Source organism: Salvelinus namaycush, chromosome 34 (genome assembly GCF_016432855.1).
Source record: "Salvelinus namaycush isolate Seneca chromosome 34, SaNama_1.0, whole genome shotgun sequence".
Taxonomy (NCBI): Eukaryota; Metazoa; Chordata; class Actinopteri; order Salmoniformes; family Salmonidae; genus Salvelinus; species Salvelinus namaycush.
The window spans coordinates 21,170,272-21,188,543 of record NC_052340.1 but is presented as its reverse complement, the minus strand read 5'-3'; the positions used below and the strand labels follow the sequence as shown (position 1 = coordinate 21,188,543).

General features: G+C 48.3%; 1 protein-coding gene across 1 annotated transcript in view; it reads right to left on the bottom strand.

Moving 5' to 3' along the window:
- LOC120028424 (protocadherin-16-like) overlaps positions 1-18,272 on the bottom strand; it is a 185,015-nt gene that overhangs the window by 7,038 nt on the left and 159,705 nt on the right. Inside the window, exons 10-20 of the mRNA XM_038973645.1 lie at positions 17,856-18,013; positions 15,079-15,564; positions 10,385-10,748; positions 5,267-5,506; positions 4,094-4,219; positions 3,492-3,701; positions 2,886-3,181; positions 2,364-2,614; positions 1,952-2,084; positions 1,649-1,835; positions 181-294 (exon numbers count right to left, since the gene is read on the bottom strand). Of these exons, the coding sequence (XP_038829573.1) occupies positions 181-294; positions 1,649-1,835; positions 1,952-2,084; positions 2,364-2,614; positions 2,886-3,181; positions 3,492-3,701; positions 4,094-4,219; positions 5,267-5,506; positions 10,385-10,748; positions 15,079-15,564; positions 17,856-18,013 (2,565 nt within the window). The remainder of the gene's footprint in view (positions 1-180; positions 295-1,648; positions 1,836-1,951; positions 2,085-2,363; positions 2,615-2,885; positions 3,182-3,491; positions 3,702-4,093; positions 4,220-5,266; positions 5,507-10,384; positions 10,749-15,078; positions 15,565-17,855; positions 18,014-18,272) is intronic.

The following is an 18,272-nucleotide window of genomic DNA, read 5'->3' as shown; positions in this document are numbered from 1 at the left end:
TAACTAGGGGCTGAGAACCAATTGGGCAATGGATGTTCATCCTTCTCCTATTCCTTATGATATTCATCAAGGATGTAGTGGAGTGTAAACACACCTTTTTCATGCGGTGAATCACAAAAATGTGTTTACACACTTTTTGTCAAAATGGGTTTTATATAATATCCCACCCCAGCAGCTTACCAGTGGAGGAGCTGATTCCAAAGGAGTGTAGGGTGTTGCCGCTGAAGATGGTGTAACTGATCCCACTACGGGATCCATCAGGGTACTGGGCCTGAGTCTGCACCACAGCGGTACCTGGAGGAGGACAACACACACCTCACTATCACACTGTGTTCTAAAAACACACAGCTCACTATCACACTGTGTTCTAAACACACACAGCTCACTATCACACTGTGTTCTAAACACACACAGCTCACTATTACACTGTGTTCTAAACACACACAGCTCACTATTACACTGTGTTCTAAACACACACAGCTCACTATTACACTGTGTTCTAAACACACACACCTCACTATCACACTGTGTTCTAAACACACACACCTCACTATCACACTGTGTTCTAAACACACACATCTCACTATCACACTGTTCTAAACCCACGCACCTCACTATCACACTGTTCTAAACCCACGCACCTCACTATTACACTGTGTTCTAAACACACACAGCTCACTATTACACTGTGTTCTAAACACACACAGCTCACTATTACACTGTGTTCTAAACACACACAGCTCACTATCACACTGTGTTCTAAACACACACAGCTCACTATTACACTGTGTTCTAAACACACACACCTCACTATCACACTGTTCTAAACCCACGCACCTCACTATTACACTGTGTTCTAAACACACACACCTCACTATCACACTGTGTTCTAAACACACACAGCTCACTATTACACTGTGTTCTAAACACACACACCTCACTATCACACTGCGTTCTAAACACACACACCTCACTATCACAATGCGTTCTAAACACACACACCTCACTATTACACTGTGTTCTAAACACACACACCTCACTATCACACTGCGTTCTAAACACACACACCTCACTATTACACTGTGTTCTAAACACACACACCTCACTATCACACTGCGTTCTAAACACACACACCTCACTATTACACTGTGTTCTAAACACACACACCTCACGATTGCACTGTGTTCTAAACACACACACCTCACTATCACACTGCGTTCTAAACACACACACCTCACTATTACACTGTGTTCTAAACACACACACCTCACTATTGCACTGTGTTCTAAACACACACACCTCACTATCACACTGCGTTCTAAACACACACACCTCACTATCACACTGATTAATTACATTATACACACCTCACTATCACACTGATTAATTACATTATACACACCTCACTATCACACTGATTAATTACATTATACACACCTCACTATCACACTGATTAATTACAGTATACACACCTCAGTCTCACACTGATGAATTACATTATATACACCTCAGGCTCACACTGATTAATTACAGTATACACACCTCAGTCTCACACTGATTAATTACATTATACACACCTCAGTCTCACAACAAAACAGATACACCTTAGTATCACACTCTGAATCAAATAAACATTGCCTGTTCCTACCTTTGGCAGCGTTCTCCTGCAGACTGACGTCTCTAGCGTGGCGTGAGAAGCGGATCCCCCTGTAGGTCTGTTCTCTGATGTAGATGACCACCACCCCTAGAGAGGACTGGGCTGGGCTGCCCTGGTCCATAGCCTCTACAATCAGAGTCCTCTGGCCCTGGGTCAGTCCCTGCAGCTTCTCTGTAGCCTGGGATGAATGAATGAATGATTGATTAAATTAAAGTATTTTTGTCTGAAGTCTCCCTAAGCAAGCCATCCCTTGCAGGGGTTATTTAAATACCCTGATGAATAATGAAACAACACCTGGATGTCCCCAGTCAGAGAGTTAATGGTGAAGCCCCGGACAGGGCTGGCGAAGCGGTAGAACACTGAGCCATTGGCCCCAAAGTCACGGTCCTCCGCCCGCATGGTGGCCAGGACGCGGTGGGAGGAGACACTGGAGAAGAAGAAGAAGAAGAAGAATTTTATTGTAATTTTTCAAATCCTGTACATTCAAGTCCAACTAACACTTGGGCACAACAGTAGGGGATGGCATCTAAGACACACAACAGCAGGTGATGGCACGCAACAAAGAAGACATGTGAAAGACAAAACAGTACAGATAAACCCTCCGGATGCAAGCCCACTCCAGCCCAGATTCTTCCCTGTCGGACATGGGATTCGAACTGACAACTTCCTGTTGTTGTCCTGCTTCGCTAACCTCTAGGCTACCTACCTGGAGGCAGAGATGTTGATAACCAGGGGGTCCTGGATGAAGAATGGAGCGTTGTCGTTCACGTCCTGTACATACACGTTGACCGTGGCGGTGGAGTTGCGTGGGCTGGCGGGGGACGAGTCTGTGGCGCAGACATCGAAATTGTACGACGCGGTTCGTTCCCGGTCGAGCGGAGCGGCGGTGATGACATGTCCCGTGTGCTGGTCGATGATGAACATGCCCTGGGAACCGCGCAACAGGAAGTACAGCACCTGGGATTAGAACAGATCACAGTAGATTAGATTAGATTACAAAAAGTAACATCACTTTTAATGCTTAATGAAGCCTTCATTAACCCTTTGAAGGTCTAGATAGATGGCTTCCTTTTGTTAGCAAAATGTCATAAAGGGTGGCAAAAGTGTTATGCTACATTTGGCAAACCTTAAGGGGGCTCAGGAGTCATAGGGCTCTAATCAAAAGTAGTACACTATGTAGGGACTAGGGTGCCATTTGGGACGCAGCCTATGAGTTCAGTCTGTGTACCTGGCTGTTAGACCCTTGGTCCAGGTCAGTAGCAGAGACCTCCAGCACCAGGGAGCCAATGGGAGCATCCTCAGGGAGGTCAGCGGTGTAGCTGGGGCTGGTGAACTGGGGGCTGTGGTCGTTGTCGTCCAGGAGAGTGACCTCTACTGTGGCCATGCTGCTCAGGGCCGGAGAGCCCCCGTCAAGGGCTGTCACTGTCAGACTGTACCTGGCCCTACGTTCCCTGTCCAGAGGTCTGGAGGTGGAGAGAACACCTGACTTCCTGTCCACACGGAAGTCTCCTGATGGGTCGCCTGCTAGAGGAGGGAGGGAGAAAGTGGGAGAAACAGAAGAGGAAAAAGGAAGCGAGGAGGAGGCGAGAAAGTGGGAGAAACAGAAGAGGAAAAAGGAAGCGAGGAGGAGGCAAGAAAGTGGGAGAAACAGAAGAGGAAAAAGGAAGCAAGGAGGAGGCAAGAAAGTGGGAGAAACAGAAGAGGGAAAAGGAAGCGAGGAGGAGGCGAGAAAGAGATACAGAATATGAAAGGTAAATCTCACAATTGCGATCAATGGATCAGTAAATTATGAATTCAATTGGATTCCTGTGATCTACAAATAGTTGGATCTTACCTGTGATCTTGTAGGTCATCTCTCCGCTGTCCCCAGTGTCCAGGTCCGTAGCTCTGAGGGTGAACAGCTCAACAGCCTCCATGTTCTCAGGCACCTCCAGGCTGTAGTACAGTCTACTGAACGTTGGGGCGTTGTCATTCTCATCCAACATCCGGATCCTCACTGACGCCCGGGCAAAGTTAGGAGGCACGCCACCGTCTCGGGCATACACTGGACAAAAGGGGAGATTAGGAATTAAACAAGGCTTCAGCAGTCTAAAAGTGTTTGTTATGTATTTATTAACTAAACCATATTGTGTTTCTTACAGAGATTTAAGACAAACAGAGAAAATAACACCAACATGGCCATTGTACCACTCATGTATCCCATAAAATCAGAACTATAAAAACATGGCCAGTTTGGAATGTTGTGAGTTACTCATATAAAGGGCCAGTTAACTGTCAGAGTGTACAGTTGTGGGGCCTCTCTGTCCAGGGCTTTAGTGGTTAGGATTAGGATAAGGGTCAGGGTTAAGGATCAGGGTTAGGGCCAGGAGTTAGGCTGAGGGGTTACGGGTTAAGGGTCAGGGGTCAGAGTAAAATGTTATGGTCAGAGCCAGTTACCTGTCAGTGTGTATTGTTCCTGTGCCTCTCTGTCCAGGGCTTTAGTGGTGGTTATAACACCTGTAGCTGGGTGAATGCTGAAACCCTCATCAGAGATGCCTCCATATGTCACCTGGCCATTGGTACCTGGAGAGAGAGAGAGACAGAAAGAAAAAGAAAGAGAGAGAAGGAGCATATGAAGTCAAACCCGAATCCTATCTGTCAGCAGCCTACACCACCCCCTTGGCCCTTACCCTTCAATGTTCTGAAGATTTGAAGGGTCTGGGTAGGTATAACCACCGTAGCAGTGGTGGAGCTTCCACAATATTGCTTCCATCTTACAGATAGAGTTTGAAAACATCAAAGGGTTAGGGCCAAGGGGAAGTGGTAGGGAGAAGGATTGGAGCCGGCTGTGTAAGTCAAATGGACATCACTTTCATAGGGTGCTGGGCCGGCAGAGTCCTATTCCATTCAGTCATGTTATACTTTGAACCCTCTGTTGTGTAACGTTGAACCCTCTGTTTGCGAAAAAAAACACAATATTTTTTCTCACCAAAAAGAGCAAACACAGCAGCATTCCTGTTTGTATTTGTTTGTAGTTGGTTTTGCTGTGTAAGCGGATGGCTGGGCTGCACGGGGCGGGCGGAGGCTGGGAGATTGTGTGTGTGTGTGTTGTGTGTGTGTGATAGCGTGCTAACAGTGAAAGACTCTGGCACCATCACCTTACCCCACTAATCACCCTGGAGAGAAACTTTATAATCCTTCTGGGTTATGTGCTCTTGACTAACTCCAGGGGAATGTGAACACACACACACCCTCACGGACACACACACAGATACATACACACACACACTCACCATCCCCCAGCACGGTCTTCAATTAAAACCAACTGTTACTGGCGATGCTGATGATGTGAACATGCGTTGAACACATGGAGGATCAACACTTAGAACAAGAGGCTCTGCTGGCTGACACTGAGTTCTATTTTTTTTAAGAAACAGTACAGCAAATATGTAGAAGAACTGTGTGTCATCATGTGTACTTTGTATATTACTATGTCATAAAGAAAGCCACCATAACATATAGTATATGATGAGGGCATTACAGTCATGTGCTTGTCAGTGCTGTATACTATGTATGTAAAGACTGAATCTCCTGTGTTTGCCCACTGAGCTCAAGCCTAGCATCTCTCACCTTGGTCCAGGTCGGAGGCCGACACCACCAGAACAGTGGTTCCTGCAGGCTGGTTCTCTGTAATCTGGGCTTGGTACTGGTTCTCTTGGAACCAGGGCACCTGGTCGTTCACATCGATGACCTGGACAGACAACAGCTGGCTGGATGAGAGCGCTGGTACCCCGTGGTCCTGGGCTACGATGGTCAGGTTGAACAGGACCTGCTCCTCCCGGTCGATAGGCTTCAGGATAGACAAAGAACCTGAAAAAGTAGAGGAGAGGGGTAAGAGACGGAGCCTGGGGTGGAGGAGAGGAGATGAGTTAGAGAGGGAGCCTGGAGTGGAGGAGAGGAGTTAGAGAGGGAGCATGGGGTGGAGGAGAGGAGAGGAGTTAGAGAGGGAGCCTGGGGTGGAGGAGAAGAGAGGGGTTAGAGAGGGAGCCTGGAGTGGAGGAGAGGAGAGGAGTTAGAGAGGGAGCCTGGGGTGGAGGAGAGGAGATGAGTTAGAGAGGGAGCCTGGGGTGGAGGAGAGGAGAGGAGTTAGAGAGGGAGCCTGGAGTGGAGGAGAGGAGTTAGAGAGGGAGCCTGGGGTGGAGGAGAGGAGAGGAGTTAGAGAGGGAGCCTGGAGTGGAGGAGAGGAGTTAGAGAGGGAGCCTGGGGTGGAGGAGAAGAGAGGGGTTAGAGAGGGAGCCTGGAGTGGAGGAGAGGAGAGGAGTTAGAGAGGGAGCCTGGGGTGGAGGAGAGGAGAGGGGTAAGAGACAGAGCCTGGGGTGGAGGAGAGGAGAGGAGTTAGAGAGGGAGCCTGGGGTGGAGGAGAGGAGTTAGAGAGGGAGCCTGGGGTGGAGGAGAGGAGTTAGAGAGGGAGCCTGGGGTGGAGGAGAGGAGTTAGAGAGGGAGCCTGGGGTGGAGGAGAGGAGAGGGGTAAGAGACAGAGCCTGGGGTGGAGGAGAGGAGAGGAGTTAGAGAGGGAGCCTGGGGTGGAGGAGAGGAGTTAGAGAGGGAGCCTGGGGTGGAGGAGAGGAGAGGGGTAAGAGACAGAGCCTGGGGTGGAGGAGAGGAGAGGAGTTAGAGAGGGAGCCTGGGGTGGAGGAGAGGATTTAGAGAGGTAGCCTGGGGTGGAGGAGAGGAGAGGGGTAAAGAGACGAAGCCTGGGGTGGAGGAGAGGAGTTAGAGAGGGAGCCTGGGGTGGAGGAGAGGAGAGGGGTAAGAGACGAAGCCTGGGGTGGAGGAGAGGAGTTAGAGAGGGAGTCTGGGGTGGAGGAGAGGAGAGGGGTAAGAGAGGGAGCCTGGGGTGGAGGAGAGGAGTTAGAGAGGGAGCCTGGGGTGGAGGAGAGGAGTTAGAGAGGGAGCCTGGGGGTGGAGGAGAGGAGAGGGGTAAGAGAGGGAGCCTGGGGTGGAGGAGAGGAGAGGGGTTAGAGAGGGAAGCTTGGGGTGGAGGAGAGGAGTTAGAGAGGGAGCCTGGGGTGGAGGAGAGGAGTTAGAGAGGGAGCCTGGGGTGGAGGAGAGGAGAGGGGTAAGAGACGAAGCCTGGGGTGGAGGAGAGGAGTTAGAGAGGGAGTCTGGGGTGGAGGAGAGGAGAGGGGTAAGAGAGGGAGCCTGGGGTGGAGGAGAGGAGTTAGAGAGGGAGCCTGGGGTGGAGGAGAGGAGAGGAGTTAGAGAGGGAGCCTGGGGGTGGAGGAGAGGAGAGGGGTTAGAGAGGGAAGCTTGGGGTGGAGGAGAGGAGTTAGAGAGGGAGCCTGGGGTGGAGGAGAGGAGTTAGAGAGGGAGCCTGGGGTGGAGGAGAGGAGAGGGGTAAGAGACGAAGCCTGGGGTGGAGGAGAGGAGTTAGAGAGGGAGCCTGGGGTGGAGGAGAGGAGTTAGAGAGGGAGCTTGGGGTGGAGGAGAGGGGTTAGAGAGGGAGCCTGGGGTGGAGGAGAGGAGTTAGAGAGGGAGCCTGGGGTGGAGGAGAGGAGATGATACATATTAAAGGATGGAGAGAGAGCCTAGGGAGTGAAGAGGTCCTTATGGACCCTGGTCAAAAGTAGTGAACTTAGTTGGGATGCAGGGTGCTATTGGGACGCAGACTCAGCTGGTCCCTCCCTACCTATTGTGCAGTGAAATGACGCTGTGAAAGGTCCCTGTGCTCTCTAGTCCAGCACAACTCTGCTAGCTCCAACTTCTACTGATAGCTTTAACACTCCACTAGCGTCAACTTTCACTGCTAGCTCCAACACTCCACTAGCGTCAACTTTCACTGCTAGCTCCAACACTCCACTAGCGTCAACTTTCACTGCTAGCTCCAACACCCTGCTAGCTTCACAACTCTGCTAGCTTCAACTTTCACTGCTAGCTCCAACACTCTGCTAGCTTCAACTTTCACTGCTAGCTCCAACACTCTGCTAGCTTCAACTTTCACTGCTAGCTCCAACACTCCACTAGCGTCAACTTTCACTGCTAGCTCCAACACTCCACTAGCGTCAACTTTCACTGCTAGCTCCAACATTCTGCTAGCTTCAACTTTCACTGCTAGCTCCAACACCCTGCTAGCTTCACAACTCTGCTAGCTTCAACTTTCGCTGCTAGCTCCAACACTCTGCTAGCTTCACAACTCTGCTAGCTTCAGCTTTCACTGCTAGCTCCAACAATCTGCTAGCTTCAACTTTCACTGCTAGCTCCAAAACTCTGCTAGCTTCACAACTCTGCTAGCTTCAGCTTTCACTGCTAGCTTCACTTCTCTGGTAGCTTCATCTTTCACCAGTCATTCCTCCCTCTCCGTCGGAGGCTAAGCGCTGCTCCTTGTCAAGAGCTTCACTTACACACACCCACCCACCCTGTCCACCCTGTCATCTGTGTGTGTGGATCTATTCCCATGAAAGGCAGAAACAAAACACCAAAGAACCCCAACCTCAGACTGCTGGGAACCATTAAAGGAGCGATTAGAACTGCATGTGTGTGTGTGTTTGTGTGTGTGACTCAGTCCCTCTTTTGAGACTTTGATAACACCCACACACACGCACACTATTTGCCGTTTGGTCTTCTGGGCTTTGTTGTGGTGTGTGAGACATGCGTTGACCCTGGCTCCACCCCTCCCCCAGTGCCCCACCAATCAGGAACCAAGGAATCCCCTGGTCGGCTGAGGCGATAGAAACAGGAAGCTGTCAAGATCTATCAGGTGTGTCACAGAGAGAGGGCGGCCATCTTGATCTGGTTCCAGTATATATGTGTGTGTGTGTGTGTGTGTGTGTGTGTGTGTGTGTGTGTGTGCGTGTGCGTGTGCGTGTGCGTGTGCGTGTGCGTGTGCGTGTGTGTGTGCGTGAGCCTGTGCGTGTGCGCGTGCGTGTGTGTGTGTGCGCGCGTGCATGTGTGAGTGTGTGTATGCGTTCGTGCCTTGCCCATCTTGAACTGGTTCCAGCAATGCAGGTAATTAGTCAGTATAATGACAGTTAATGGCATGAGTTAATCCTCTGACCACCTGGTCTGCTCCTGTCCTATCCTGTCCACCGGCCCAGGCCAGGGTCTACGATGACAGGAGAAATGGTCCCATCTCTACACATTCTGTTTTGGTTATGTTCCCATTAGCACCAGCACAACAGGGAGCTGTGTAGGAGAAGCCTACTACAGATCATGGTAACCTTGGATCCTTCTGGGTGGAGGATGGGTGTCTCCTAACTCTATCCCCCTCCTCTGGGCTCAATGGAAATATTAAATCATAAAACTATGTGTGTCGAGTTTCCCTTTGACCCAGATTAATCCCAGTCAATTTGGCTTAATCTAGGTCTGAGAATTTGCCCCTGAAAGTTTTACATTTTTATCAATTTGTGTAAGAAGACACTGTTCCCTAGACTAATCCTATTAATAGACGAAACGAATAGAATGTCTAACATGAGAAGAAACATGTGAGAGCAAGGAAACATCTTTACCTTAGTTCACCCCAGTCTTCAGAACTGTGACTGCTCTACTCTAATACAACCATACATACACAGTAAAACACTACGTAAACCAAAGAGACTGGAATTGGAAACATCCAAAATATGTTTTCCATCTCTCTCTCTCTCTCGCTCTCTCTCTCTCGCTCTCTCTCGCTCTCTCGCTCTCTCGCTCTCTCTCTCGCTCTCTCGCTCTCTCTCTCTACCCATGTGTTATTAGTGACCAGGCTTAGGACGGGATCACTGAGGAGTCACAGTGGCTGAAACTATTCCAGCCACTAACTCTGACCATACTAAAGGCTCTGGGGCAAGTTATCTCAGAGAGCACGGAGATACAGAGAGAAAACAACAAACCCAAAAACTTAAAACAGAACCAACACAACCCCCCTCGTCCCTCCTTCCCCTCCCGCCTCACTCTCTCGTTGACGGTTGTGGCTCATTAAAGCATGAAATTGAAATGGAGTCAGTGCTGTGCCCTCTCTTTCCTCTGCTCCCAGGGCCAGGTAACGAGAAGGAGAGGGAAGCCCTAATCTCAGCGATGCATTGCAGGCCTGGTGTGTGTGTGTTTGTGTGTGTGTGTGTGTGTGTGTGTGTAATCTCAGTGCTGCACGGCAGCCCTGCCTGTTGCGTGTCTAGCAGTGTGTGTTCACTGCCAGCCACACTTGCTGCGGCCTTCTGCTATGGAAAAAGTTGTTAAACTGCAGCCAGATAGCTGGATCGTTACTTACAGCGGTGGTGGTTGTTACAGCTGCAGCAGTGTCGGTGGTGGTAGGGTTTAGCGCTCAGGTAGGCAGGCATACGCAATGTACTGGGGTAACTTCGTTAACTCTGATTCGTCTCTCACACGACATCTCTTCACACTTCCCTGTTTATACTGTTTTAACTGTGCTGGGGCCTGATTATAGGTTGAACCTTATGAGACTCTCTCACAGACCAAACCACATGCAAGCTAGTAATATGGTACCAATAGCCTTCTGACATCACACCATGTGTTTACAGTACAGCTGGCAACTACATGATTGCTCTCGTGAGAAAACAATACTGTATGCCAGTGTTACCGACTGGGTGTGAACTCGTCCAGTGCATGCCACAAGGCTGTGTTATCCAACTGAGCTAAAGCCTAGGCATTAGCTTGGGGAGCTGACAAAAGTCTTCAGGTCTCAGACTAGGTTACCTTTCTGTGAGCGTGGTTCACCAAACCACTTCCATTACACTAGGAGTTGTTTAAATGACCCACCAGTATTAGGGTTGAGGCTGAATGTCCCTCCAGCGTTGCCAGTCTCGATGAAGTAGCTGACCCGTCTGTTCTCCCCCTGGTCGGCATCTCGCGCCACAACGTAGAGAACCACGAAGCCCACAGGCTGGTCCTCCATGACACTGACCGCGGAAGGCGAGCTAAACACTGGACAGTTGTCGTTCTCGTCTGTCACAAACACCCTCGCTGTCACCGAGCCCCAGCGCCGCTGGCTGCCGTTCAGGGCGGAGTCTGTCGCCTGGACGACCAGGATAAGGGAGGAAGTAACCTCATGGTCCAGTTCCTGCGCCAGGGTCAGGACGCCAGTGGAAGGGTGAAGGGTCAGGATGTCAGGGAGGTCAGGGTACTGGAACACAGTAGAATTAAATATAACTTTATCAGTCCAGGGTACTGGAACAGAGTAGAATAGAATATAACGTTTTTAGTCCAGGGTACTGGAACAGAGTCAAATACAATATAACTGAAACAGAAGAGAATACAGAAGAGAATAACTTTATTAGTTCATCTGCAGAGATATAAATAATTATTCTGCTCTACTCCCTAAACCACTAGTTTAAGGGGTTAACCCCCTAACCCTAACCACCTAACCCTAACCTCCTGACCCTAACCTTCAAACCCTAACCTCCTACCCCTAAACTCCTAACCCTAACCTCCGAACCATAACCTCCTAATCCTAACCTCCTACCCCTAACCTCCTAACCATAACCTCATAATCCTAACCTCCTAACTCTAACCTCCTACCCCTAACCTCCTAACAATAACCTCTTACCCCTAACCTCCTAACCCTAACCTCCGAACCATAACCTCCTAACAATAACCTCCTACCCCTAACCTCCTAACCCTAACCTCCGAACCATAACCTCTGAACCATAACCTCCTACCCCTAACCTCCTAAACCTAACCTCCGAACCATAACCTCTGAACCATAACCTCCTACCCCTAACCTCCTAACCCTAACCTCCGAACCATAACCTCCTAACAATAACCTCCTACCCCTAACCTCCTAACCCTAACCTCCGAACCATAACCTCTGAACCATAACCTCCTACCCCTAACCTCCTAAACCTAACCTCCGAACCATAACCTCTGAACCATAACCTCCTACCCCTAACCTCCGAACCATAACCTCTGAACCATAACCTCTGAACCATAACCTCCTACCCCTAACCTCCTAAACCTAACCTCCGAACCATAACCTCTGAACCATAACCTCCTACCCCTAACCTCCTAAACCTAACCTCCTAAACCTAACCTCCGAACCATAACCTCCGAACCATAATCTCCTACCCCTAACCTCCTAACCCTAACCTCCGAACCATAACCTCTGAACCATAACCTCCTACCCCTAACCTCCTAACCATAACCTCCTAATCCTAACCTCCTAACCCTAACCTCCTACCCCTAACCTCCTAACCATAAACTCCTAATCCTAACCTCCTACCCCTAACCTCCTAACCATAACCTCCTAACCCTAACCTCCTAACCCTAACCTGTGTTAGAGGTCCATCAGCCAATTTCTTGGGCTACAATACCTATTTTGCCAATTGGCCTGGAACCTTTCACTGCCTACACGGAGCCCTGCCAATCCAACACGACTGGTCTGCCGACGTAACCGTCCGAGGGGGCTACAACAACAGACTTCTTCCGTCGCGACGTCCCCCCTAAGGCCCTTCTGCTAGCCTGCTAGCCCCGGCCCGCTAGCTGTCTGAATCGCCGTGTCTCCAGCTCGCCTAGCCTCTCACTGGTCCCTATGATCGATCGGCTACGCATGCCTCTCCCTAATGTCATTATGTCTTGTCCATTGCTGTTTTGGTTACTGATTATTGTCTAACTTCACTGTAGAGACTCCAGCCCTGCTTAATATGCCTTAGCTAGCCCGTTTGTTTCACCTCCCACACATGCGGTGACCTCACCTGGTCTAAGCGATGTCTCTATAGACAAAACCTCTCTCATCGTCTCTCAATGCCTAGGTTTACCTCCACTGTATTCACATCCTACCATACCCTTGTCTGTACATTATGCCTTGAATCTATTCTTCCGCGCCCAGAAACCTGCTCCTTTTATTCTATGTTCTGAATGCACTAGATGACCAGATCTTATAGCCTTTAACCATACCCTTATCCTACTCCTCCTCTGTTCCTCTGGTGATTTAGAGGTTAATCCAGGCCCTGCAGCGCCTAGCTCCACTCCCATTCCCCATGCGCTCTCAATTGTTGACTTCTGTAACCGTAAAAGCCTTGGTTTCATGCATGTTAACATTAGAAGCATGCCCCATTAAAACATTTTAGAAGCAGGAACAGGTTGGTTCACTCCAGATCTGACTGCCCTTGATCAGCACTAAAACATCCTGTGGCGTACTGCATTAGCATCGAATAGCCCCCGCGATATGCAACTTTTCGGGGAAGTTAGGAACCAATATACACAGGCAGTTAGGAAAGCAAAGGCTAGCTTTTTCAAACAGAAATGTGCATCCTGTAGCACAAACTCCAAACAGTTCTGGGACACTGTAAAGTCCATGGAGAATAAGAGCACCTCCTCCCAGCTGCCCACTGCACTGAGGCTAGGAAACACTGTCACCACCGATAAATCCACGATAATTGAGAATTTCAATAAGCATTTTTCTACGGCTGGCCATGCTTTCCACCTGGCTACCCCTACCCCGGTGAACAGCCCTGCATCCCCCACAGCAACCTGCCCAGACCTCCCCCATTTCTCCTTCACCCAAATCCAGATAGCTGATGTTCTGAAAGAGTTGCAAAATCTGGACCCCTACAAATCAGCCGGGCTAGATAATCTGGACCCTCTCTTTCTAAAATTATCCGCCGCAATTGTTGCAACCCCTATTACTAGTCTGTTCAACCTCTCTTTCGTATCGTCTGAGATCCCCAAAGATTGGAAAGCTGCCGCGGTCATCCCCCTCTACAAAGGGGAAGAAACTCTAGACCCAAACTGTTACAGACCTATATCTATCCTACCCTGCCTTTCTAAGGTCTTCGAAAGCCAAGTTAACAAACAGATCACCGACAATTTCGAATCCCACCGTACCTTCTCCGCTATGCAATCTGGTTTCCAAGCTGGTCATGGGTGCACCTCAGCCACGCTCAAGGTCCTAAACGATATCATAACCGCCATCGATAAAAGACAATACTGTGCAGCTGTATTCATCAACCTGGCCAAGGCTGTCGACTCTGTCAATCACCACATTCTTATCGGCAGACTCAACAGCCAGCATCACTACTCTGGACGGTTCTGACTTAGAATATGTGGACAATTACAAATACCTAGGTGTCTGGTTAGACTGTAAACTCTCCTTCTACACTCACATTAAGCATCTCCAATCCAAAATTAAATCTAGAATCGGCTTCCTATTTCGCAACAAAAAATCCTTCACTCATGCTGCCAAACATACCCTCGTAAAACTGACTATCCTACCGATCCTTGACTTCGGCGATGTAATTTATTAAATAGCCTCCAACACTCTACTCAGCAAATTGGATGCAGTCTATCACAGTGCCATCCGTTTTGTCACCAAAGCCCCATATACTACCCACCACTGCAACCTGTATGCTCTCGTTGGCTGGTTCTCGCTTCATATTCGTCACCAAACCCACTGGCTCCAGGTCATCTATAAGTATTTGCTAGGTAAAGCCCCGCCTTATCTCAGCTCACTGGTTACCATAGCAGCTCCCACCCATAGCATGCGCTCCAGCAGGTATATTTCACTGGTCACCCCCAAAGCCTATTCCTCATGTGGCCGCTTTTCCTTCCAGTTCTCTGCTGCCAATGACTGGAACGGATTGCAAAAATCACTGAAGCTGGAGACTCATATCTCCCTCACTAACTTTAAGCATCAGCTGTCAGAGCAGCTCACAGATCACTGCACCTGTACATAGCCCATCTGTAAATAGCCCATCCAACTACCTCATCCCCATATTGTTATTTTTTATTTTTTTAACTCTCCTTTGCACCCCAGTATCTCTACTTGCACATTAATCTTCTGCACATCTATCACTCCAGTGTTTAATTGCTAAATTGTAATTACTTCGCCACTACGGCCTATTTATTGCCTTACCTCCCTAATCTTACCTCATTTGCACACACTGTATATATATTTGTTCTATTGTGTTATTGAATGTACATTTGTTTATTCCATGTGTAACTCTGTGTTGTTGTTTGTGTCGCACTGCTTTGCTTTATCTTGGCCAGGTCGCAGTTGTAAATGAGAACTTTTAATTCCTAATGCTAATCTTCTAACCCTAACCTCCTAACCATAACTCCTAACCCTAACCTCCTAACCCTAACCTCCTAATCCTAACCTCCTAAACCTAACCCCCTAACCCTAACCTCCTTCTTTTGCTCTACTCCCTAAACCACTAGTTTAAGGGGTTAAGTGTCTTGCTCAAGGGCACAACGGCCCGAGATGGTCTAGTCGCCAGTGAGTACATCTCCAATTTTCACGACCGGTTTGGAATTTGAAACAGCAATGTATCTGTTACTGATTTTTGCTTCTCTAACCTGTGCGTCCTACCCCTAACCTCCTAACCCTAACCAGCTAACCCTAACCTCCTAACCCTAATCCCCTAACCCTAACCATCTAACCCTAACCTCCTAACCCCCTAACCCTAACCTCCTAACCCTAACCAGCTAACCTCCTAACCCTAACCCCCTAACCCTACCTGGTGCAGGATGGAGTAGGTCAGCAGGCTGTTGGGCCCTGATCCATCCTGGTCCGAGGCCTGGAAGGTGTAGATGGTGGCCCCAGGCTCCATGTTCTCAGGTATCACCATGGTAACGGGGTCCTCCGGGAAGCAGGGTGCGTGGTCGTTGCTGTCCTTCACCTCGATGTCCAGCTGCACCAGGTGGCTGCTGGGTAATGTCATGGAGAAGTCATCCACCTCTATCTGTAGTGTGTAGCGGGCAGATCGCTCGTAGTCCAGCTCCCTTGCCAGGTACACATCACCTGTCTGACGGTCCACCATGAACGTTCCGTCTCGGTCTGACCCGCCCACCACCGTATAGGTCACCTGACCAGCCTCAGGGAGCTCTAAGCTGTCATGTGACTTCACAGAGCCAATCACAGAGCCCGGTTTGGCCTCCTCGACGGAGTTGAAGTATATGGAGAGGGAGTTGGCTTTGGAAGGAGCTCTGCTCGCACTCAGGACCTGTGGACAGAGACATAGGGATATGGTAAGAATATATCATCAATATATTGGTGTTAAAGGTTTGTAGGTAGCTAACTTCATCACCAGGTTCAATAGCGAGAGCCGGCTGGAGGACAAAATTAGTAGCTAGCTAATCAATGTTTTTTATAACTGGGATCTTCAAACAATCTGTTAACCTTTGAGGAACATTTTGAGCAACTATGAAAATCCTGACATTAATGATAATCCATTTAGCAAGATAGCTGAACATCAACACTCAGCAGACTCACGCTATGTGTCTAATAAAGACCATTATACATGCCTAGTGGCAGTTGGAGATACATTTTCCAATACAACGCTAAAGAATACAAATATTCAATGGAATGCTGTGAACCTGCAACAGATTTCTACCCACCCACTCTCTTTTCTCACTGTGAATAAAAGAAACTGAACGTTTTAAGAGTTTTTTACAAACTCCCACAACAGGCCTGCTAGTGCTAATCACGTTTAATCAGATAGGCATGTCACTGCCAGGAAAAATAATAAGGGATAAAAGTCAACATAATCAAAAAAGGAAATTGTGGTGAGCTTTCAGATCTCACTGCAGTGGGCTGGACTCGGGAGTCTACAGTATTGAGTTTTTACACCTCCCTTGATGACCAATCAGAAGAACATGAAAGACTTCAGCTTTGACACATCGCTCCCTTTGTATGGAAACAGGCACCAGAAGTTACACATATACCACATTGTTCTAATAAGCCTGTTTTTCAGTTCGCTCAAAGCAGGGGATGGAGTCACAGGGTTTAAATATCTGAGAGAGAGAGCGAGAGCGAGAGCAAGAGAGAGCGAGAGCAGGAGAGAGCGAGAGCGAGAGCGAGAGCGAGAGCGAGAGCGAGAGAGAGAGAGCGAGAGAGAGAGCAGGAGAGAGCGAGAGCGAGAGAGAGAGCGAGAGAGAGCGAGAGAGAGAGAGCGAGAGCGTGCGAGAGCGAGAGAATAAATGAATGAAAGTGAGAGAGTTAGACCAGGAAAAATAGAGAGAGAGAGCAAGACAAGGAGAAAGAGAGAGGAAGGAAAATAAAATAGTTTTGTACGCTTATCCATTTTTCTCCTCAACAAATACTTGTTGATGCTCAATTCATTACAACCTACAATACCTTGATAAACCAGTTACACCATACAGCACCACTATGTTGGCAGTCACTAAACAGCCCATGCTCTTTATGAAACAGAATATGACAATCTGTTAATTAACTCCACATTAGACGGCAAATTGAATGTCAACACGCGTTAGAATTTGTGAGATCATATCCTGTCCCTACTGCTGTACTTGTCTTGGACGAGGACTCTGATAGAAACACGTCAACAGACAAGAACAACACAGCCATGTTTAATCCTATTACACACTAATTATTACTCACATTCTTCACGTCAGAAGAACAGGAGAAATGAGGGAAGGAAAACATTTAAGAAATAAGGAACACAGAGATGCTGTTTTACTGCAGCCATTACAAGACCCTTCTATTTTCCTGGAACCTTAAAGATTCCGGTTTGCGTTCCAAATGGCAACCTATTCCCTACATAGGGCACTGGTCAAAAGTAGCACTATATAGGGAATAGGGTGTCATTTGGGATGCATCTTGGATTTACAGCTACAGAGTTCCTTCCATTGTGCTGGCCTGGTCAGTCACTATTAAGTTGTATATTAAATATTAACTAAATTAACTTGAATGGTGTATTTTATGTGGGTGTATATCCCAGGCGGTGTCGTATTGAAGTGAGGCTACTGTATTAAAAGTGTTGAAGTCATTCAGTATGGCCTTGATCAGAGCAATCACAGCTGGTGATCATCATGGACCAGATGGGAGCACTTGATTCATACCTACTGTAGTTTTCCATCTCTTACTCAAAGAGAAATTCCCCCTTTTGAAAAGTCACAGAGGAGGAGAAGTGAGGGAGGGAGGGAGGGAGGGAAGAAAATGAGGGAGGGAAGGTTGTCAGAAATCAGACTGGCACGTCTATTTGGAACGACTTTGTTGTGAGGAGCCAGACTTCTAGAGCCAGACATCTAGAGCAAGCTTGACTTAGTACTTCTCCCAATACTTTAGTTAAATGTGGGATATTTGATAGATTGGTGTTGGCTATGATCTAGTAGTTTTCTGACCTTTATGATTAAGATACAGCTAGATCTGTGAGAAGAAAGGTGGTAGGGGATAGGAGATAGCAGTCTGAGGTAGGAGTCTCACCTGTATGTGTAGTGTACAGGTAGCGCTGTGAGAGGGAAGGAGTTATGGGCTAGGGGTTAGGGGTCTCACCTGTATGTGTAGTGTACAGGTAGCGCTGTGAGATGGCTGGCCTCGGTCAGTGGCGGTCACAGTGAAGCTGTACTCAGCTCTGTCAGAGTGACTCAGAGGAGAGGAGGAACGCAGTTCACCTGTAGTAGGGTTCAGAGAGAAACGCTCTGCTCTGGGACCTGTAGAGGAGTGAGGGAGGGAGGGAGAAAAAGAGAGCGAAAGAAAAAGAGAGACAGAGAGAGAGAGAGATACAGATTGATTGAGTGAGTCCAGCTATAAATTGTTACCCAGAGTTGTTTTTGGAAACAATGCCAGAAGAAAACAATGCATTCCTCACATAATCACTCAACGGTAGAAAATAGCAAATTACTCTTCAATCATTAACTTACACACAATCCCTCCCTTACTCTCTCCCTCTCTCTCTTCCTTCTTCCATCC